We start from the raw sequence: 23,151 nt of genomic DNA on the forward strand, positions 1-23,151 counted from the left end.
TTCACCTGTACCCAAATGATCTGACTTTGCTCCTGAAACTGAGTTCAGCTCACTTAACATAATTTGACAGCACTTCCAGGAAAAGTACAAGATGCACTAATAGCACCATGGATATTGGACGCTGAAAATGCCTTAAGAGGGTTTCTAGCTGCCCACTCATTGCTGCTGGTTTCTCCATTGATCTCTAGCTTCTGGAAACTTGAGTTGCCCCTTTCCAGGGTTTGAGCAATGAACAACCAAAAAAGCAAAGAGGAACTCCGAGGGTGGGCCTATGTCAAGGCTCAAAAGTTATTTCCACTGTGGTCAGGTGTATTAATGCACCAAAGAAAAGTCATATGGACTCGAAATGTTAACTCTGTCTTTCTCTCCACAGATGCTGTTAGACCTGCTGAGTTTTTCCAGCATTTTCTGTTTTTGTTTCAGCCCTCCAGTCACATCTGATTTAGGTAACTCCTGGGGGATACTATGTGCTCACTGTCCCAATTCACTATGCATTGCAAGGTTACATTAGAGCAGATTAGATGCAATATAGGCCTCAGCCTTTCATGCTCATTAATATTTGGCACTGGTCATTGCATTGGCAGCACCTAATGTTTCCGCAAAGCTTTTTTTTCTGTGTTAACAAAGGCTGTGAGTAAAAAGATCTGTAGAAATATTTTTAATAATGGGATCTTTTGATTCTGTCTATTAAAGATAGCGGTCAAAATTAAACCTCTTGCCATTTTTAAAATAACATTTCTGACGAACTTCTGGATGATGCTGCTGCTTTCAAAACAGCTGAGAAACATTGGACTCCCATCCTTTTTCTATGTTGTCAAGTAGTCAGGACATTAAAGTCAGAAATACCTATTCACAGGGCTGCTTTAAGCTACTTAAATAAAGCAGATTCAAATTCTTCTTGTGTGAGTGATGATGTCTAATCACAAATTTGATTTTTTTGTGATCATTTATGCTTATTGTAGTTGGGGTTACAAGTACAAGAATATTTCCAGTTCTGTTACAGCATGGTTATGTGTAGACTAAAGCTCTCTCTAGTGAATCCTGATGAATACGATCTGCTGAATCGCCTCCTTCTGAGTTATAAGTGCTTTCCCAGGAGGCCTTAATCTTTGGTGATTTTTCTTTGAAATTTGTCTTCTAAAATTAACCCAGGACTTGCCTGACTGAGGTATCATCACACATGGATGATATACTCTGTCCAATGGGACTAATTTATTGCAACAACACTTAGTCTTTACAGTAGCTGATACAATATTTAGCCAAAGAACCAGAGCTTATTCATCAGAGTGAAGGTTACAATGCTATATGTGGTGTGTGATAATATATTTAAAATTGAAAATTAAGTTCCATAAAGAGATTTAAGCATTCATTTTGCAAGGGATGAACAAGATAACAATGACTTTAGTGCTTTGTTGGCATGTAGGTAGGGCACTGCTAAGCTTCATGAGCATCTCATTAATACACTATTTAACCTTTGTGTTTCCTTTGCAGTATTGGATTAATGAGTACACATCCACACTTGGAATAGGGGTTTTTCATTCTGGTATTGAGATCTATGGAAGAGGTAAGCACAGAGATGTTGTATTGTGTACTCTGCATCACACCACAATGCTTCTCGGTTTAGTCTCAGGTTTCAAATTAACAAATTTCTTTGGAGTAATTTGCACAGACAGCCAAAAACACCCGAGAATCATTTCTGTCAATGTTAGAATCAAAGTGCAATTCAGACTAAAATATGTGTTACTTCATTTATCTTACAATATTGGGCTCGAAAGTGGTCTATATTTCTATTATCTATCTCAGATTTGCACAAATATATCATAGGGTTACAGTAACAAAGGAATGTACAGAATTAGTAGGAACCATTATCATGTACCTGTCCAGTCCCACAACTTAATCTTACATATACAACTCTATCTCTCACATTCCTGAATAATAGTCCCTATAAAATATCTATAGTCTTCTCTCTTTAATTTTCCAGCCCTATCCACTTCCACTGGCTCCCTTTTTGCTTTGTACTTTGCACTAGTATGGCAAAAGTGGCAGCATGATGTGAACTGACTTTATTTTAACTGCAAGACATGGGTTGAGAAGGATAAGGGACAGGGTGAGATAAAACACAACATAATAGGTAATACAAAACTTGGTCCTAGATATTCAATGATGCTGCACGTGTTTTACAGAGGAAGTTATGGGGGTAAGTGAGTTAAGCCATTAATTCATACCAACCTACTAATTTCCTGGGACTTTTACACCGCTTCACCAAACGCCTTGCCAAATCTTGAAAATTGATTATCATAACCCCCTGCTCCACTCCCATCAAGCAAAATTAAATGGTGAATTTTCTATAGTTCAGCTCGTTCTTCACTGCAGCCACTTAGGCTAAAAAATAAAGGGTGGATGCTTGGCCACCTTATGGTTCTCAGTATGGGAGAGTGATAAAAGCTACGATGCTTTATCACTGCAGTCTAGGATCACATTTATGCATATATTATAAAATAGTCTTTGACATGCCACCATTAAAGATAAGTTATCATTGTGTTCATTCTAAAGTAGAGTTTTCAAGGTGAGTGCAAAATCTTTAAATCAATTTATTTGATCTGTGAATATGTTTCAATTCATATGTTCAAGATAATTAAATAAAGTAAAATAAAATCTCTATTTTTGGTTGGTATTCATAATCCTGAGCTAAGTCCATCAAAACATTTCTTCCTCGTCATTGTGTTGCTGGTTTATTGTATGTGGTTTGCAATGTAGCACACTAAGGTTCCTGCACACACCGTTGATGGAAGTGAGGGTTTGTTTAATTGGAGACTTTTAAAGTCGTTTAAATTATCCATATCATCCCCAAATCAAAAGTTAATAAAAATCTAATCTCAAAAGTTTCTGAAAACTGAATAGGCCAACTGAGTGCAATCATAGCTCAAACTATTTTCTGCAAGTGATCGAGTTCAGCACAGTGAAAGAGTTTGAAATTCAGGCCATGCCAAAATTGATCTGCTTAACTAGATTATTGATGTAAATGGCATAAGCTATTCTTGCACTACTTTCAAGGTCCCTGAGTCGAGATTACACTTACTGTGGCATATTCAAATTACTTTCCCAGGAATTAATGTGTACATTTGCAACCGGACGATTGTGAAACAAAACAGTGTAATTTAGGATCTATGTCAGCAATCATTGTGTTCCAGGAAATTCAGGGACAATGTTGACTGTTTGGCACGTACAGGTACATTACTGTGCACTGTTTTCATGTTTACATTGTACGTGACTTTGACCTTTAATTTTATGCAGGTTGTTATGAAGAATTGGGTGGAAGAGTGATCTTGAACATTGCTGTTTTAGGCCCTAGTACTTGGGTTTGCATCCAGCCAAGGTTGGGGAAGGAAGTTTCCTCTCCCTGCCAGCAATCAGGGTCCCAAACGTAATGCATTTAGGCAAGTTCAGTCTTTTATGGGCTCAAAATTGCCCACAATTCAACCTTAAATTAAAACTGGGAATATAAATGTAATATATATTGGGAATATATATAATATTCCCAATATAAATCGGGAATCCTGCCCCACAAAGCTAGCTGTTGTGGTAGATGGAAATGTCACATTGGTGGGGACAGAGTGTTCGCCTGCTGCTGCAAATGAAGCACGTTGCTGGAATAGAATTTGTAAGTTTTTAAGTGGCTGACCTTTGCTTCAGTAACCTTTTCTATATTCTCTTTGGCAGAGTATGCCTACGGTGGCCATCCTTACTCTTTCAGTGGAATATTTGAGATCACTCCCGGAAATGCTACTGAGTTGGGAGAAACCTTTAAATTCAAGTAAGGATTCAGTGAAGCAAATATAAAACAATTCTGTACAAACCTGATGCGCACGGTGGATTCTTCGATGTAATAAGCTGGAATGGACAATTAGAATTGCAGAAGCATATCATCCCATCAAGTTATTGAAATCAAAAATATTAGGATGTGCTAACAATTTATCCATGTTGGGTTAGATAGCTTCTTATATAAAAATTACATTTAGTGAATATTTTAAATCAATTTCGACCCATGTTTCTGATCTCCCTCTCATCCCTAGGATACATTAGTGTTCAATATTGCCAATGTTTGCGATTTTCATGCGAGTCTAGGAACCTAGGGCAGTTTTACAATCAGGTTCTTCTTCATATGGTCAGTTTGAATATGATTTTCTGCACCAGGGAAGAAGTTTCCCCCGGTCAGGGGAGAAGTGCAGGAGTGGGCACGTGCAGGCGTGCCTCCAATCAGCGTCCCTAATTGGGGGCGCGCCGCCATTTTATGTGGGCAGGCCAATTAAGGCCCACCCAGTGTGATGTCTGCCAGGAAATGCGATGTGCTCCCTGTGCGGGCGTGGGGGATTCCCTCAGCTGGGAGTGCGCTCATTCGCGCATGTGTGTGAAAGAGCTCACTCATCTCCCTGAGGCTATGTGCTGCCTCAGGGAGATCGGCACCAAATTTTAAAATGGCCCGTGTACAAAAATATAATTTCACTGATATGTCCCCTCATGTGACACTGTCACATGAGTTGCGACATGTCCATCACTTTCACTGAAACCTTTATTAAATATTTTAAAACCCTCATGTAACCTCATCCCACCCATGAATGAGGTTTCATGCTTTTCCTGAAGCCCGCCAGGGCTCCCGGCCTGCCCGCCAACCTTAAGGCTGGACGGGCAGGTCCATTAATTACTTGAATTAGTTTTTAAATGGCCTCAGTAGGCTGTTGACAGGTCAGCGGGCGCACAGCTGATTCAGCTGCGCCCCCGCCGACCTGAAAATTGAATTGACGCGGGGTGTGTCGGGAGTTCCACCTGACGTCATCCCGCGTCATTTTACGTGTCGGCGAGCGGGCCCCACCCCACCTTTTGAGGGGTCAGGAAGGCCTTGGATGCAAAATGCACATATACCTCTTCTGAGGTCGGGGTCACCATTGTGAGGACCAAAGCAGATTTGAATTTCCTTCCCCACACTATTTCTGTCCTGAAGCCCTGAAAAAGCCTGTCAGGTTTGAGAGTGCATGACCAGTGTGGGGGAACACTGCTGAAGAGTCAGGAACATTCTGATAGGTAAGTGTTAAATATTTTGACAACTTCAAATGTGACTATTAGATGCTGTAGATGTAGATGTGTTTTAACTGCAGTGATTCATCATAGGGTTCTGTCCTGGAAAGGTAAGTTGACCATTACAATGACCAACTTTGTTTAAATGCTGAGATGCATTAGAGTACTTTCCTCATTGGGAACTGTGGAAAATTGTACTGGGAAATTCTCCCGTCATGTTTTCGGCTGCGATTTAAATGTGCAGAAATCATTAACTGAAAAAATGCCCTGCTACAGAAAGTTGAAAAACTCTAAGCAGCTGGTCCACTCCACTGAGAGATGGGCAATGAGACTTGAAAAAGAACAGCTTAAAAAAAAAATAAGGCATCTTTTCAGTTTCAATAGACTCCAATGTTTACATTCCCAAGGGTTGATATGACAGCTGAGCCTATTATGAATGCTTGTTTATTTTTCAAAATCTCTAGAACTACTTAGCTCATCAGGGAGCTGTATTACATTTTTTATTGACAGTTTCAAGGGATTATTAAAGGATTGTCTGCCTTGATGTGGTAAATGGATAAGTGTTTGTTTGTTTTTACAACAGATTCGCTATTGAGGGGATTTAATTTTTTCTGAATGGCTTTTTTGAATGAATTTTTTTTTTCTGTATGAGATTGAGATGAAAATATAAAATACTGGAAAAACTCAGCAGGTCTGGCAGCATCTGTGGAGAGAGAAACAGAGTTAACGTTTTGAGTCCGTGTGTTTCAGTGACAGCTCTACTAGGTTGTTAGATGTTCTTTTTTAAATGTCTATTTCAAAGACATCCTGAGGTCTGCCCATCGTGGATAATGGCTGAGTGGCTACGGAGGATAAATGGGGGATTGCATATAGGGAGCATGGGGAGTATGAACGGGAATGGAGGTGGCCTGGGTGGGCATGGAGGTGAGGGGTGATGTGTAGGGGGGGGGCATATGAATGATGTTGGGAGCTAGGCTGCTGTCCCCAAGAACTGAACGGGCCCTTCTAACCAGCATACCTCAGTACCCACACTGCATCACGGTTTGCTAAACCTGAGCTCCCACCTCCACCCAAGTCTCTCAGAGACAAAAATATGGCGCAAAGTGAGTCAAATGTGGGGCGGGTGGGACCTCGTGTTTTGGAAGCCGCACAGTGATTCCATCCCTCCATGAAAACCTGGGACCTTGTGTAAATTCTGGGAATTGTTAGAAAAATGTGAGTTTTGGTGATGCAGGTGTCAGAGTAAGTTCAATGATTCCTGTGTATTTCTCTACACACCAATCTATTAGCATCAGGGTGAGTGATTACCATAGATTACGGCATATAAGTCAACCTCTGAAGCCTCCAAAAATCCTTCCAAAATTGGGCCAATTTATATGATGAGTATAAAGTGTGAGCCACCAGTGTGGGCGTTTGCCATTCTGAAATGTGAAAAAAACACCGCTAAGTAATATTAAATTAATATGCATGGTTTAGTGAATGAATTAATTGTACAAATATACCTTTAACTGCAATCAAAGCATTTTAAAGCTGTCAAATTTATTGTCTTTAGCGTCTGACAAAAGCGTTCATCGAGTTCATCCTGAGTCACTTTGGCAATAGCATCATAGTGATGATCCCACGCTGGGTCAGATTTGGCACTTTCACATTCCCAATCATCCCTCCACAACAAATCATCTTTCTCTCCATTCATTGAATTGGATATTCTGCAATTTTTGAACGATCTGATGACAGTCGATGCACTAATAGCATCCCACGATTTAATAATGAAACCACACAAAACATCAAACAGGGCAGTGTGCATATTTCCACTCTTTGTGGAGGCTTTTTCTCCTCCATGTCCAGCACAAACATGATCCTTGAATGCCTTGTTGAGGCCTACACTCAAAGGTTGAACTATGGATTTTAGACTCCCTGGTGTAACTGAAAAGTGGTATTATTTCTTTGCAAGCACCTCTTGATCTCATCAGTTATAGTGGATCTGAACATGACCCACAGTAATAAGCTGCATTCTTCACATAAGCCACCAGGATGCCTGTTCCTACACATTATCAGTCCATAATTTCACTCCATTCTCATCTGTCTAACTGTTGTCATGGGGATACACAAAAACTCCTGCAGGGAATTTAATGTTCGACATGGTTTTATATTTAAAAACTACCATAGGTTTTAACTTTGTTCTGTTGGTCGTACAAGCTAGGAACTACAGTGAATTTTGTCTTCGCATGTCGTGTTGTTTTCACTCGAATTGTTTTTGGACCTTTTGGTTACTGGCGCCTATTGAAGTACATGCCATCCATGTTGCCAATGTGACACAATGGGTATTTATGTTTTTGCTGCTATATGATGATGAATCACTGGAAACTGGTCACTTGGCATCAAGGTCTATTGGTCGTCTCTGAGCAATCTTAGGGCGGAATTTTCCGTGCATTGGCTGTGTTTGGCGGCATGACCGGACAATATAGCGAGAAGGCCATCGACATCGTGAAACCAGTTTGCGATCATCCGATTTGCCCGTCAATGGCGGGCCGCGTTTTCCACCGTCGGACATTGGGAACTTCATTGTAAAACATCTGCATATCATTATAAGCCCAGCTCACTGGAATCATCCCCGCACGCTGCAAAATCCGAGCACATCGGCGGGAAAACAGGCCGGTGCAGAACACGTCTTGACAAGTGTGATGTGCAGAAGTCAGGACTTACCATCGGGTCCTTGCTCATATCACAGATATCCAAGGAGCAGAAGATTCTAGAGTCCAACAGCAACAGGACCCTGGAGGAACGTCCATGTTGGGTGGATTCTCATGGACATGGCTCTTGCTGCGAAGCAGCTCACGGAAGGTGGAAAGTCACCGTTGAGGGTCTGCTCAGTGTCTTGGCTATGGTCTACAATGGCTGATTGGCGAGGGGGTGGAGAGGAAGGTCTAGTTTTGACCGGGAGAAGAAGGTGTGTCAGTGGGGGGGGGTGAGGTTGGGAGTGGGGGGTCAAAGGTGTCAGGGGGGTGAGTTTGGGAGGGGGAAGCAAAGGTGTCAGGGGAGTGAGGTTGGGAGGGGGGAAGGAGTACAGGGGAGGAGGGGGTAACGGGGAAGAATATACCAACAGGGGGGGTAGGGGTAAGGAGGGAGAAAGGTGTAAGGGAAGGAGTCTGGAGAGGGGAAGGAGTCCAGAAAGGGGAAGGAGTCCAGAGAGAGGAAGGAGTCCTCAGGGAGGAAGGAATTCAGAGAGGGGAAGGAATCTGGAGCGGGGAAGGAATCTGGAGGGGTTGGGGGGGTAGTAAGGCTGGAGGATGAATTAAGGCTGGAGGGAGAAGTAAGGGTGGAGGAAGTCAGGACGGGAGAAGGAGTAAAGCTGGAGGAAAAAGTAAGACTGGAGGAAGGAGTCCAGAGAGGGGTACGAGTAAGGGTGGAGGAAGGAGTCAGTAAGGGAGAAGGACTGAGAGGGAGGAAGGAGTCCGGGGTGGAGGTGAATAAGTCTGCGGGGGGTGGGGGGTGGTTAGGAGTCGGGGCGGGGTAGGAGTCGGGGTGAAGGGGAGGAGTTCCAAGGGGGAAGGAGTTCCAAGAGGGGAAGGAGTCTGGAGAGGCGGATGTCCAGGTGAACATGCAAGGGAGGGGTTTGTGGAGTCAATGACTGCCTCCTGGGGAGGGTGGGTGTGGTAGGAGGTGTTGGTGAAAATGACCGAGGGCAGAGTGAGGCGGTAGGGTGGGAGAGTGAGTGTGTGACGGTATCGGTAGAAGGGACGGCAAGGGTGGTTGGTGGGGACTTGGAGGCAGACACGGACCCTGGGAGTGGGAAGGAGGATGTCGGGGAGGTTAATGTGGACAGGGATGGGATTTTCGGGAAGGTAGGCATGTTCACCTAGACATCCCCGAAAAAAAAGAATTGTGGCTGGTTGGTCACAGAGGGGAAGTGGAAGGTGATGCCAGGGCGGCCAACAGTGATGAGGGGAAGGAAATGGGTGACTGGGGGAGGGGAAAGGACAGGAGCCCTCAAGAAAAACTGCAGCATTGCCATGCTTGTAAAATCGAAAGCGAAATGAGACTCATGGTGGGTGAGAACAGGTGCAGCATGGGAGTGAGACCAGTGCGGGGGGTGGGGGGGTGGGGCTGTGGAGATGCAGGTCAGCTCAGATGGACAACTGAAAGAGAAGCCCAGCAGGCAGCATTGAAAACGCTCGGGACAGTGAGATGAGTATGATACGTGAAGGATACATGTGCGTGGCAGAGTGCTTGCACAAGGCTCTGAAGGGCCCTGTCACACACACACTGTTCCCTCTAGAATCACTCGTGGCCCTGCTGTATGCAGCTGAACTGTTAGTGGGCGGTGGAGTGTGGTGGTCGGATGCAGTGGAAGGACTCGCTAAGCCTGACAATGAAGCTGAAACACTCCATTACACATTAGTCAGTGAAAGTGAATATATTTTCAGATTGTAAAGTGACAAAAATGTGTTCATCTGTGCAACCAACTGTGATCAGAATTTCTTACCTTTTCTACGCCTTAGACTTCTAGGTGCTGCCCTGACATCCACAGCAGGGGTGGAGACAGCCTGTGCAGTGGCTGGCCCTGTTGCCTCTGATGACTTCGGCATGGGTCCTGTAGAGAGGTGAGGCCTTGGGGGCTCTGGTTTGCTTTGGCTGTCCTCCTGTGGGCCAGCTGCTCCCTCTGTGGTGACAGAGGTCGAGGTTGAAGGGGTCACAGGCAAAGGGAACTCGGAGGGAGAGGACAGCCTCTGCGATTCCTGAGTGGATGACCCAGGGGAATCCAGCTGCCGCTCCTCCTCCCTTTGGGTGCCTGACTCCTTGAGGGGAAGGAGCAACTGGGGGGACATTGAGGTGCCCCGTTTCCCTCTCACATTGCCACTGCAGGAACTCGCCCATGGCTACCATGATGGAGTTCAGGTCTGTGCACATCTCCACATTCTAGGGTCTCCATGATGTCCGCCATCCTTCCCATGGAGACCTCCATATGTGCAGATGTGGGTACCACTTCATCAGCGAGCAGGTAGACGAACTCCTTCAACTCGTGTGCCACTCTCTTAAGGCACACAGCTCTACGTGACATTCTCCCGCCTTCTGCTGACTCTCCAGGATGAGTTGGAAGACCGAATCCAGAGGATCGTCATCTGACTCGGACCTCACAGATGCCTCTTCCCCAGCAGTCCTCCAAGTGCCAGGGAGTTCGGCTGAACCTGCCTCCTCCTGCTGTGGACACGTGTCCGTGTGGTGACCACCAGATTGTGAACCCGAGCCGCCTCTAGATCTTGGTCCCACCGAGGTATGTGTCTCTGTGCTGGTGGAGGGTGTGGGTAAGCGCTGTGACGGGTCTTCCTGGCTGCTTATTTCTAGCTCTTCAATGGAGGAGGTGTCCTCTTGGCTGGAGGTGAGGACCTGGATGGAGCTGAGGGACTGGCTGGCTGAGGGTGTCAGCCGCTTGGCAGAGCTCCCTGTGAACCAAAGTAGAGATAATTAGTGCATGGCAGCAGAGTCAAAAGCAGGAGAGAGAGCACTCACAGTTGTGTTGAGAGAGGGATGATGTGGTGCAGGATCCTCATGTGGGTGTTCGCCATCGAACTCACTGTCACCGCAGGCAGGGTTCATGTCCTCACCGGTCAGCGTGATGGCACGCTACTCAAAGTGAGTGAGAGGCTTAATGTGGGCCACTCCAACCCTGGTCTAGGACCTCACCCTGCTGATGTGAGCCAGTTTCTCCTGTATGAAAACAGATGGAGAGAGTGTGAGCAGGACACATGACACTGTGTGGAATGTTTGTGTGGTGAGCGGGGCCATGGGCAGGATGAGGACACAAGCTCGAGAGGGTATCAGCCTGATGGAGATGTGAGCGCGTGTGTGAGAGTTAGTGGTGTTGTCCATTGAGGTGTGAGACCCCTGTGGATGTGTGGTGGGTTTGTGAGTGTGTGAGTTGAGAGTGGTGAGAAGAGTGAATTACCCTAGTGGAACGGATGAGGCCATTCATCCTGCAGTGGCATTGGGTGGTTGTCCCCTTTTGCAGGGCATCGGCACTGACCACCGCTGCCACTGCCTCCAATGTTGGATTGGTGACCTTGCTTGCTGGCCTTCACCCATAGTAGGGCTGGGGGTAGAGGACATCACAGCAGACAGCAGGCCTCCATGGCGTCCAAAAGGTGCTTGAGGTACATGCCATTAAGTGGGTGGGGGGGGGGTGGGGGTGCGGATTGCAATCTTCTTCCTTTTCGGAGCCATGTCTTTTTTGCAGCAGCCCTGGGCTGGAAGCGCTGAGAGAGCTGTGCATGGCTGCACTTTAAATATGCTGCCCGGCGTGAGGGAGCAGTGAGGTGATGCTGTGGCGGGCAAATGAGAGCCCACCCGCCATCGGAACAACGTGTTTCCCGGGAATGCGTGATTAGTGAGGCAGGATTGGGACAATATGACATGAAAACCCACCATTGCGGCTGGCAGGAAGAAACGTTTTTCCTGCCCACTATCGGACTTAATGCAAATCTGGGATGATTCCACCCTCACTCTTCTGCCGCAACACTAGACTGTCATTCCATAAAGTGGCTACACCAACTAGCTGTTGCTCTGAAACCTTTGCTGGACTCAGGATTGGATTTCATTTGGCCACTTAAGTGCACAAGTACACATTGAATTTCTAGTGACAGTGTAAACATTCTGACGATTTTCGAGGATCCACTCCGATATGTGCTCTTCAAGATCAGGCCAATGGCTGCACCCTGTTCTGATGATGCATTCGGTCTTGAGCAGCTTCTTCAGGGTGGATTCCATCCTCTTCCATTCTCACACGCTTTTTCACTGTCACACACAGAATTCCCACGCTGCAGCACAGTTATTTGACCAGTTAGCAAATGTTACAACTTGTAGCCTGAAAGCAGCTTCATACTTCATTCATTTTGCTGGAGACCAATTTGCCTGCTTCACTCACCATGCCATGCGCAGTCTTGCTCTGTGTGGGCATGTCTTAAACTCCTGTGCATCTTCTTCACAACACAGAATGTATCGCCTGCTTGATCCCATGTGCCGACTTACAGCATAAGGTTAAGTAAAACATGCATTTCAGGGGTGGAAAATTGAGGCCGATTACTAATGCGAACATGGCATTTCATAGCTGAAAAGATGGGTTGACTTATGTGGCAAGTACATGCAAAAGCATGATTTTTGACACCAAAACTTGGGATCTTCTTATACACGGGGTTCACTTATACACTGTAATCTATGGTACTGTGTATTTATCAATTCCCATATCTAGTAGCATCAGAGAAAGTGCAATGATTACTGTGTATTCACAGCCCAGTGTGTTAGTATCAGGATGTGTGTGGTGTTGTGTATCCAAACCCCAGTCCATTACTGTCAGGATGTGTCTGGTCATTACTGGGTATCCAAACCCCAGTCTATCAGTATCAGGGTAAGTGCAGTGATTACTGTGTATCCGCACCCCAGTCTATTAGTATTCTTACGCTCCCCAGCTGAGGTTACCCCTGGACAAGCCTGATCCCAGAGTGGAACCCAGCTTAATAGATCCTAACCTTTATTTGTTTGTTTAGATATGTGGAGAGTGGCTACTGAACAGAGTCATCAAAGTCAGCTGATGAACTTTTAACAAAAAATAATAAAACATTTATTCAACAAGAAAAGATGAACTATATTACAATACTCCTTTACCCACAACTATACCTTTATAGATATGTACAGATTTGTAAGGAAAACACAAGTTACAAAAGTTATCTTATACTTTAATGTACACAGTAAATATACAGTCCATGTAAACCTATGGCACCCTGTAGTCAGACACACTACACTCTGAAACCAAGTGACAGATGCCACCTCAACCAAACGCTATGGTTCTCTCCTCAACTTCCCTCAGACACTTGTCACACTGTGAGCCAACTGGCCTCACTGAACTCCGTCTTTCACACAAGGGTTTCCAATCTCCACTCTCCAAGAACTCGCTTTGGAACCTTCTCCCAAACCAATGTTTTCTCTCAAGACACCTTCCACAAGTGTTCACCTCCAGGGTTTTGAACTCTCCATCCGATATTCCTCTTCCCTAGGTCACCACATGCATTCAAGCTGTCTTCCAAACATACTCATGCACTAACTCAGCTGTCAACAGTCCACCACTGTTTCACATGCCCATAACAAAGAGATACAGACCTTCAGCCATCTCTTTGGACTTACCTGCCTCTTGCAAACGGTTCTCACTTTAAATCTGCTTTCTGCAGCTTTCGGCTCTTTAAATCTGAAGCTTGGAGCCTTTTTCTCTGCTCATTCTTAACTTCACTTAACAGGACCTTTTCCAGGTTCCTGTCCTTCCATTGACTAGAAGGTTTGCTTGGGACTTTCCCCTCTTCCACTCCCCTGGATTTTTGGGGTTTTCCTTTGTTTGGGACTGGCTATCTGCCCCCTTTGCTCCAGTATCTCCTGGCAGCTACTTTAAAAAAAAACAACTGAATTCCACAGCTTCCAAATCAAAACTGCTGTTTCACTTCTGCTGTGTGCGTGTTTGTGGGAGGGACCTCCTCTCTAGCCCCCTGTTGCTAGACAACAGTTCAATTCTTCTACCCTTGTTTAACTTAGCAGCAACAGTCATAAAAAACTTCATTAGAAATGCAAGCACCCTTTTAACGTGAAACTAAAACTCCATTTGACCTTTCTTAACACACAGACACAGAAATACAAATCAAGCTTAAATTTCAAAGCAAAAACTCATTCCCAACACCTACAAATATGAATATAACTTACTTAAGCTATCTCTATTTCCTAACAGTGTCAGGATATGTGCGGTCATTACTGTGTATTAACGCCCAGTCTAATGGCATCAAGACAATCGTGGTGATTACTGCATATTAATCCAAAGTTGCGGTGATGGGGTGGTGATGGGAAAGCTGCTTGCCTCTGTAGGCTGGGCAGCTAGTGTGTGGATGAAGCAAACAGCAACAGCACAGGGCTTGATCCCTGTTCTGGCTGAGGTAGGCTTGGGATCTGTCTCCTTACCCTGTAGTTAAAAAAAAAAATCACAGCGCTTCGTCATGGTTAGTTGAATAATCGTCAAGGACCTGCCTTCGGGCAAAAAACTGAAGAAAAAGAAAAACCCAAACCTGCAACAGGCGCCTGAAGATTTGAAATGGAAAGGGCCAGTTACATATTTGATTGGAACCCACAATCAGGATTAGATTCTCAAAGATAAAAACTGGAGGGACAGCACCTCATCTTCTGACTAGGCACTTTACAGCCTTCCGGACTGAATATTGAATTCAACAACTTTAGATCTTGAACTCCCTCCCCCATCCCCACCCCCTTTCCATTTCTTCCCCCTCCCTTTTGTTTTTTTCCAATAATTTATATAGATTTTTCTTTTCCCACCTATTTCCATTATTTTTAAATTTATACCTTTTATGCCCTGTTAGTCTTATTTCACCCCACCCCAACTAGAGCTGTATCTTGAGTGTCCTGCCATCCATTCTTAATTAGCATATTCTCTTAGATAATATCACCACCTTCAACACCTCTTTGATCTTTTGTCTGTGACATCTTTTGATTATCTGCTCCTATCACTGCTTGCTTGTCCCTACAACCACCCCCACCACCCGACTTCTCTCCCCGCCCCCCCCCCACCCCCTCCACCTTAAACCAGCTTATATTTCACCCCTCTCCTAATTTTACTCAGTTCTGTTGAAGGGTCATGAGGACTCGAAACGTCAACTTTATTCTTCTCCGCCGATGCTGCCAGACCTGCTGAGTTTTTCCAGGTATTTCTGTTTTTGTTTTAGATTCTCAAAGCTTGTTCTGTCTCCCTTTGTCAGGTCTGTTGTCATTCTCTGCACTTCCTCGCTTGATTTCAGATTTTCAGCATTTAGTGTCGCTTTCATCACAAAAACACTGGTGTAAATAAACTGCCATCATTCACCGTTACATTGGGCAATGTATTTGCCAGTCATTATATTCAAACTGACACCTCTGATCAGTGTTGGTGTGCAGTGATATTGGCTTTTGAGATAATAATAAACTTATGATATGTATATTGGGCATTCAGTCTTTGAACTGGCTCCAAAGCAAAGTAGACTAAGAGGCTCCTTCTTCCAAAGATTCCTACTTGCCTTCCTTCTGATGTTAAGAGGGATCCTCATCCAGAGAACTGCAGGGTCAGTGCAAATCTGTCTCACTTTGACCCTGGCACTCTGAAGCACCCGCACTGATTTCATTTGCATGCGCCTCTTCATGCAAGTTCCAGAAATTCATTGCCAAACAATTGGATTGCCATGTAAATAACAACCACTAGGGGCAGAATTTTTCCCTTGTCGGGCGGGCATGCGCCTGATCTGAACAGGAGTAAAATAGCGCACGACGACGTTGGGTGAGTGTCCCGACATCATCACGCACTCTCGCGATATCTCATTCGGCGGGCGTGTAAGAGAGGCGGCAGCTTGCCCACCGACAAAAAAGGGGCCTATTAAAGTCCTTAATCAATTAATTAAATTGAATTTTTCATTGCCCGCCCAACCATGGGCGGGATGAGGTGTCGATCAGTGATTTAAAAAAAAAACTTTTAAAACTCATTTTTAGCGTGTCTCTGCCCATGTGACAGAGTCACATGAGGGGACATGTTTTCCTTATTTTTCTGTTCTTTATTTTTCACGTGGAAAACCTTCAGCTCCCTGAGGCAGCTCTGTGCCTTCAGGGAGGTTTCACTGAGTGCACCCACGCGCATGCGCTGACTTCCGCGCTCACCCTCTTCACCCCGCAACCCGGGCAGCACTGGGCGTTTCAGCGTGCAATTCACTCTGGCTGGCCGTGAATTGGCCAGTCAGCGTGAAATCGCGCTTGGGGCCCGAGCCCAGGCAGTAGAACATTGCGCGGCCACTCCCAGGCCTGCCTACCCGCCTGCCGCGCCTGCCCAACGAGAGGAAAATCCTCCCCCAGATGTTGGGGGCAATCTATGGGTGGAGCCAGAGGACATCGGTAGAGTGTTGAACGAATACTTCACATCTGTCTTCACCCAAGAGAATGAGGGTGAAGGTATGGAACTCGGGGAGAGAGACTGCGAGGTTCTTAAGCAAATTGATATAGGGAGTGACAAGGTATTGGAGATGTTGGCAGGCTCAAAAGTGGACAAATCTCCAGGTCCAGATGATTTGTGTCCCAGACTGCTGAGGGAGGCAAGGGAGGAGATCACAGGGGCTCTGACCCAAATTTTTAATTCCTCTCTGGCCGCGGGGCAGATGTCAGAGGACTGGAGGACAGCTAATGTGATTCTACTATTTAAGAAGGGTTTTAGCAATAAGCCAGGGAACTACAGACCAGTGAGTCTCACGTCAGTGGTAGGGAAACTATTGGAGAAAATTCTGAAGGAGAATCTATCTCAACTTGGAGAGGCAAGGTTTGATCAGGGATAGTCATCATGGTTTTGTCAGAGGGAGGTCATGCTGAACAAATTTGATTGAATTTTTTGAGGAGGTGACCAGGTCTGTAGATGAGGGTAGTGCAGTTGGTGTAGTTTATATGGATTTCAGGAAAGCCTTTGGCAAGGGCCCACATGGGAGACTTATAAAGAAGGCAAATGCACATGGGATACAGGGTAATTTGATAAGGTGGATTCAAAATTGGCTTAGTTGTAGGAGACAGAGGGTGATGACAGAAGGCTGCTTTAGTGACTGGAAGTCAGTGTCCAGTGGTCACTGTGCTGGGATCTGTGCTGGGTCCCCCATTATTCATCATTTATATAAATGACATAGATGATTATGTGGAGGGTAGGATTAGTAAGTTTGCAGATGACACAAAGATTGGCCGGGAGGTTAACAGTGAGGTTGAGTGTCTTGGGCTACAAGAAGATATAGACAGGATGGTCAAATGGGCAGATAAGTGGCAGATGGAATTTAACCCTGAAAATTGTGAGGTGATACACTTTGGAAGGAGTAATTTGACAAGGAAGTATTCAATGAACGGCAAGGCACTAGGAAGTTCTGAGGAACAAAGGGACCTTGGCGCATGTGTCCATAAATCTCTGAAGGCGGAGGGGCATGTTAGTGGGGTGGTGAAAAAGGCATATAGGACACTTGCCTTTATCAATCGAGGCATAGATTACAAAAGTAGGGAGGTTATGTTGGAGTTGTATAGAACCTTGGTGAGGCCACAGCTGGAGTACTGTGTGCAGTTCTGGTCGCCACATTATAGGAAGGATGTGATTGCACTGGAGGGGTTGCAGAGGAGATTCACCAGGATGTTGCCTGGGATGAAACATTTAAGTTATGAAGAGAGGTTGGATAGACTTGGGTTGTTTTCGTTGAAGCAGAGAAGACTGTTGGGCGACGTGATCGAGGTGTACAAGATTATGAGGGGCATGGACAGGGTGGATAGGGAGCAGCTGTTCCCCTTAATTGAAGGGTCAGTCACGAGGGGACAGAAGTTCAAGATGAGGGGCAGGAGGTTTAGGGGGGATGTGAGGAAAAACTTTTTTACCCAGAGGGTGGTGACAGTCTGGAATGCACTGCCTGGAGGGTGGTGGAGGCGGGTTGCCTCACATCCTTTAAAAAGTACCTGGATGAGTTCTTGGCATGTTATTACATTCAAGGCTATGGGCCAAGTGCTGGTAAATGGGATTAGGTAGGTAGGTCAGGTGTTTCTCACATGTCGGTGCAGACCCGATGGGCCGAAGGGCCTCTTCTGCACTGATTCTGTGATGTCTGAAAGCATTACACAGCTCGAGTTACTTTTGGAGTGCAGCGACTGATGTTGCAGAGTTTGCTTAAGTAACGAGATCCCACAGCAACAAAGTGACCAATGACCAGTTCATCCGTTTTGGTGATATTGGTTGAGGGATAAGTGTTGACCAGGACACAGGAAGAACTCCTCTGTACTTTGAGGAACACCATGAGATCTGATGCATTCACTTGAACAAGTAGACAGGGCCTCAGTCTAACATAAACAGAACCACAAAATTGTTACGGTGCAGAAGGAGGTCATTCGGCCCATCGTGCCTGCATTGGCTCTCCCAACGAGCAATTCACTTCGTGCCATTGTCCCGGCTTCTGCCTGTAACCCTGCACACTCTTCCTTTTCAGATAATTACATCTCATTAAAAGATTTTTATAGCACCTTTCAACATCTCAAGGTGTCCCAAACCAATGAAGCACTTTTTAAGTATTGTCAGTGCCGTAATGTCGGAAATGTGGCAGCCAATTTGCATGCGTAGCAATCGCCCAAAAACACCAATTTGATAGTGTCCTGATAATCTGTTTTAGTGATCTTAACTGCGAGATCAATTCTGTAATACTTGCTCAATACAGCACTTAATTGTCATCTTGGACTGAAGCTTCATGATTGGGCTTGAATACAAAGCCTTCTGACTCACTGGTATCAGCTACAGCTCAGTTGGTAGCGCTCTCGCCTCTAAATCACAAGAGCTGAACGGCCTACTGCTGCTCCTAACCCCTATATTCTAGGTTCAAGTCTCAATTCAGGTCTTGAGCACAAAAATCAAGGCCGATGCTCCAGTGCAGTACTGAGGGAGTGCTGTACTGGTAGAGGTGCAGCCTTGTGGGTGAGATGTTAAACTGAAGCTCTGGCTGCTTGATTGGATGTACAAAGATCCCATGGCACTAGTTTGAAAGAGAGCAGGAAAGTTATTCCTGGGGTCCCTGCCAATCTTTATCCCTCAATTAACATCACAAAAACAGATTATCTGCTCATTATCACATTGCTGTTTGTGGGAGTTTGCTGAGTGCAAATTGGCTGCTGAGTTTCCTATAATGCAGCAGTGACTACAGTACCTGATTGGCCCGAAAGTGCTTTGAGCTGTCCATTGGTCGTGAAAAGTGCTATATAAATGCTAGGCCAGAATTTTTTCCTCATCGGGCGGGCTCAGCGGGAGCGGGCGGGGGCAATTGGGAAGCCGACTGCCGCCCGTGATCGGCTCTGCGCCGTGATTTCACTCGAGTGGGCCAATTAAGGCCTGCCCTGTGTGGATCGCGGGCGGCAGCGAACAGCACTACCTGTGCAGGCAGGGGGGGAGGAGGGAGAGCCAGGCCTGGCGTGCAGTTCGAGCATGCGCGCGAAAGAGCGCTTCCATCTCCCTGAGGCACGGAGCTCCCTCAGGGAGATCGAAGCGCTTTTTAAAAAAATTATTAAAGATAGTAAGACATGTTTTTAATTCAAAAATAAAGTTTTTAGTTAACGTTTATTTGCTTTAGGAAAACTCATGCCGCTCGTGGATGGAGGTTCCCGAAAAAATGTAAAGGCTGCTTGGCCTTTTAGCCTGCCCGCCAACCGTAAGGTTGGATGGGCAGCGTAAATTTGATTTTAATTGGCTTGTTAATGGCCTTAATAGGCCTTTTAATTATTGGCGGAAGCGCTGGAGCCAGCTGAACGCCCGCCGAATGAAATATCGTGCGAGCGCACGATGACATCGGGACGCACGGACATCACTGCGCGTTATATTATGCTCGGGCGTGTTGGGCACGCGCCCGCACACCAAAAGTAAAATTCTGGCCCTGGTCTTTCTTCTTTTCGCTTTTAATGCAAACTTTAATTCCCATTGATATAAATTCAATTTTCAAACCCCTTTCCTGACAACTGTTGAGCTCAGGACTCCAAATTAATCGGAGCCTGAAAGCACATTGCACAACTCTTATAAACTCTGTATAATGGAGGTCCATTCACAGGCTCCTGTGTTTTATTTACATTGACTGTTAGTTTTTTATTCCCCTGGTACTAGTCTCATATTTATGCTTAGCTCTACTGTAGCATAGCACATTATCAAATAAACATTTTTACTGCCCCGTCATCATCTTCTGTAAAATTAAATGACCCAGTACCTATTCAGAGATAAATCTTCTGGTCAGTAGGGCTTAGTTTCAGACTGATTAGTGCATTCAACAACTGGCCCATCGCACGGTCACTCACTTGGATTTCCAACAAAGCATTTATTGAGAAAACCCAAAAACATAGCTTCTGAAAAGCTCCAGATTGCAGCAGAAACCTCCAGCGAAGAATGGGCCAAGGCCTGACTCAGTGATCAAGGTTATCAAAGCTTCCAACCATGGTTAAACAAAAAATGAACTTCACAAAAACTTTGTAAAAGCTGCAACTCAGCCAGGAGGTTTCACAGAAATAATCCCCGACTTAACGGTGGACTTATGATTCATTTATCTCAATCAAACTTTTTAATTTAATTTAATGCTTGCTTAAACCAGTTTCCTGCCACTTATCTGGTTTCAGCTGCTTCTCAAATTAGCCCTTCAGGCTGTCAGGCCACGCCAAAATTCTCAACTTCCAGCTCATGGCTGTGATTGTTTGTTATATGCAGGCTGATTCTGTGAGTCAGGCCTCTCTCTGTGAATTAAGCCTCACTCTGTGTCAGCTCTGTGATTCAGCTAGGCCTTGCTCTGTGTCAGGCCTCACCCTGTGAGTCAGGCCTCAGTTGTCATTCAGGCCTCGCTCTGTGTCAGGCATCGCTCTATGAGTCAAGCCTCGCTTTGTGATTCAGGCCTCACTTGTGTCAGGCCTCACTCTGTGTCAGGTCTCGCTCTGTGAGTCAAACCTCACTTTGTGATTCAGGCCTTGTTTTGCCAGGCCTCGCTCTGTGAGTCAGGTCTCACTTTGCGATTCAGCCTCGTTTGTGTCAGGCCTCGCTTTGAAATTCAGGTCTCAATCTGTGATTCAGGCCTTGCTCTGCGATCTCACTCTGTAATTCAGGTCTCACTCTGTATGAGGCCTCATTCTGTGTCAAGCTTCATTCTGTGAGTCAGGCCTCACTTTGTGATTCAGGCCTCGCTTTTGTCAGGCCTCGCTTTGCAACTTAGGGCCAGGATTTTCCCCTCGGCGATTTGGGGGCGGGGCCTGCTCGCCGAGGGGAAAATGACACGGGATGATGTCGGGAGGAATCCCCGACATCAGCCCAGTCTCTTTAAATATTCACGAAGGCAGGCGGACAGGGAAATCAGCTGTCCGCCCGCCGACCTGTCAATGGCCAATTAAGGCCATTGACAGGCTAATTAACCTTATAAAACACCCTGCCCGGCCAACCTCAAGGCTGGTGGGCAGGCCAGGAGCCCCTGCGGGCTCCAGATTATTAATGAAACTTCATCCACTGGCGGGATGAAGTTTCATGTCCGTTTTTAAAAATTTTTATAAATTTTGTGTTTATTATTAACATGTCCCATCTCATGTGACATTGTCACATGAGGGGGACATGTTAATAATTTTAATATTTTTCTATTTTTAGACTTTACTTACCCCTCACGAATCTCCCTGAGACAGGACATGCACGAAAGAGCGCACTTTGACAGATGGGGATTGGGCCGCCCACTCAAAATGGCAGCAGGCCCCGTTTTGGCGGCAGGGTTCGGCTGCCTGCCCGCCCATTGAGGTAAGAATTCTGCCCTAGGTCTCAATCTGTGATTCAGGCCACACCCTATCAGGCCTCGCTCACTCTATCATTTTACCCAAAGTAATGATGGGACATTAAAAATATTCTCAGGGCCCTTCACCTAGAGATTAGAAACACAGGACGAATTTTCCAGCACTCCGAAGGTTCTCCTGCAGTGGGACTGGCGAGCCATTGAAATCTTTGTTCACATCAGTGGGACTGGAAGATCCCGCTGGCTTGAGGGGCTGGAAAATTCCACCCAAAGTCTTTGCTGATGACTATCTATTGATCATGCTGGATAATGCATGTGGCTTTAGTTCTGTATGAGGCTGACCTAATACTATTGTTATTATGAGACCCCTGAACAAGTGGAAGATCAGGCACGATCATATTGAATGATGGAGCAGGCTCAAAGGGCCTAATGGCCCATTCCTGTTCCTATTTCTCATGTCACGTTCTTAACTAGGGCCCACCCCTGAAAAACAGGCAGACATGTGAAGTAGCTTGAGCCAGGAGAGAGATATACTATAGTTCATGTGGTGGTAAAAACCTATCAGTTTTGCACTGGAAACCATTTTTTTCAACCAAAAAAAATGTCTTCAGGGGCTGAAGGAGTTGAGAGAGGAGGAAATTAGGAAAAAGACAGGGATGGGCTGGGGCAGGAAAAGGTGGTTGATGCAATAGTTTCACAGCCCAGGCATCTGTCTCAAATATAATAAATATAATATAAGAGATAAAAAGAATGATATTGATCAAAGAAAATGCAGTAAAAATCAAAGCTACTGATTTAGAGTTGTCACAGAAATTTACTGAATCATGAAAGTGTCAGCTTTATAACACAGAATGCCATGTAGTAAATATGCAAACTGATTTATTCTATCGGTGTTAATCAGTGAGCCCCGGTAATGCATGGTAGGACATCCCTACTGTTATGTACAGCCTATCCTCTGACTCACAGTGATCAATGCCATGGGAAATTGGAACATACCAAATATATTCCTGAAAACAAAATTGTTGTTTTTATTCAGAGAGGCCATCGCCCTTGGCACCACAGACTTCACAGAGGAAGACGTCGACAAAATTATTGAAGAGCTTGGGAAGGAGTTCAAGGGCAATGCCTACCATCTCATGCACAAGAACTGTAACCACTTCTCTGCAGGCCTGGCAGAGGTATGATAACATGGGGCTTGTTTATGTACTCTAACACTGCAGTGTGATAAAAAATGAATCTGCACATGAAGCAATGAATATATATTAATTTATTAATAATAAAACAACAGGAGTAATGTCAAAGTCCCTTTGCAAGTTGTGGAATGGTTTTAACTTATGTTTCATGACACTGTGAATTGAATACATTCTCATCTGTTCTGCATCATAATCCAATTTTTGTCGTAGAATTTCACAATGCCAGAGCTATTAATCTAATCTTGGTTAGATGTATGTATTACATAAGAGAAAAGGATATCAGGTTCCATCCTTGGCTGAATCTAGCTCCACATACCAACTGTTCCTTCTCCTGGGAAGGCATAAAACTGGAGATGCTATGGGTGTTTAGTCAAGCCCAAGTCACTGCCAAACTCATTAAATGGGGCATATAGTATGTCTACTGTCCTGTTTCCTCAAAAATGCAGGCCTGTGATCTGTGTCATTGTACTTCAATGGAGACAAATTATTTTACAACCACTTCCCTCTTCTACTGTCAGACAGCCGTTATACTGTGG

General features: G+C 45.3%; 1 protein-coding gene across 1 annotated transcript in view; it reads left to right on the plus strand.

Annotated features, from left to right (window-relative positions):
* Positions 1–23,151, plus strand: part of LOC144693422 (deubiquitinase DESI2) — a 114,937-nt gene that overhangs the window by 63,279 nt on the left and 28,507 nt on the right. Inside the window, exons 4-6 of the mRNA XM_078563299.1 lie at positions 1,492–1,564; positions 3,721–3,814; positions 22,459–22,600. Of these exons, the coding sequence (XP_078419425.1) occupies positions 1,492–1,564; positions 3,721–3,814; positions 22,459–22,600 (309 nt within the window). The remainder of the gene's footprint in view (positions 1–1,491; positions 1,565–3,720; positions 3,815–22,458; positions 22,601–23,151) is intronic.

Source organism: Cetorhinus maximus, chromosome 18 (genome assembly GCF_964194155.1).
Source record: "Cetorhinus maximus chromosome 18, sCetMax3.hap1.1, whole genome shotgun sequence".
Taxonomy (NCBI): domain Eukaryota; kingdom Metazoa; phylum Chordata; class Chondrichthyes; order Lamniformes; family Cetorhinidae; genus Cetorhinus; species Cetorhinus maximus.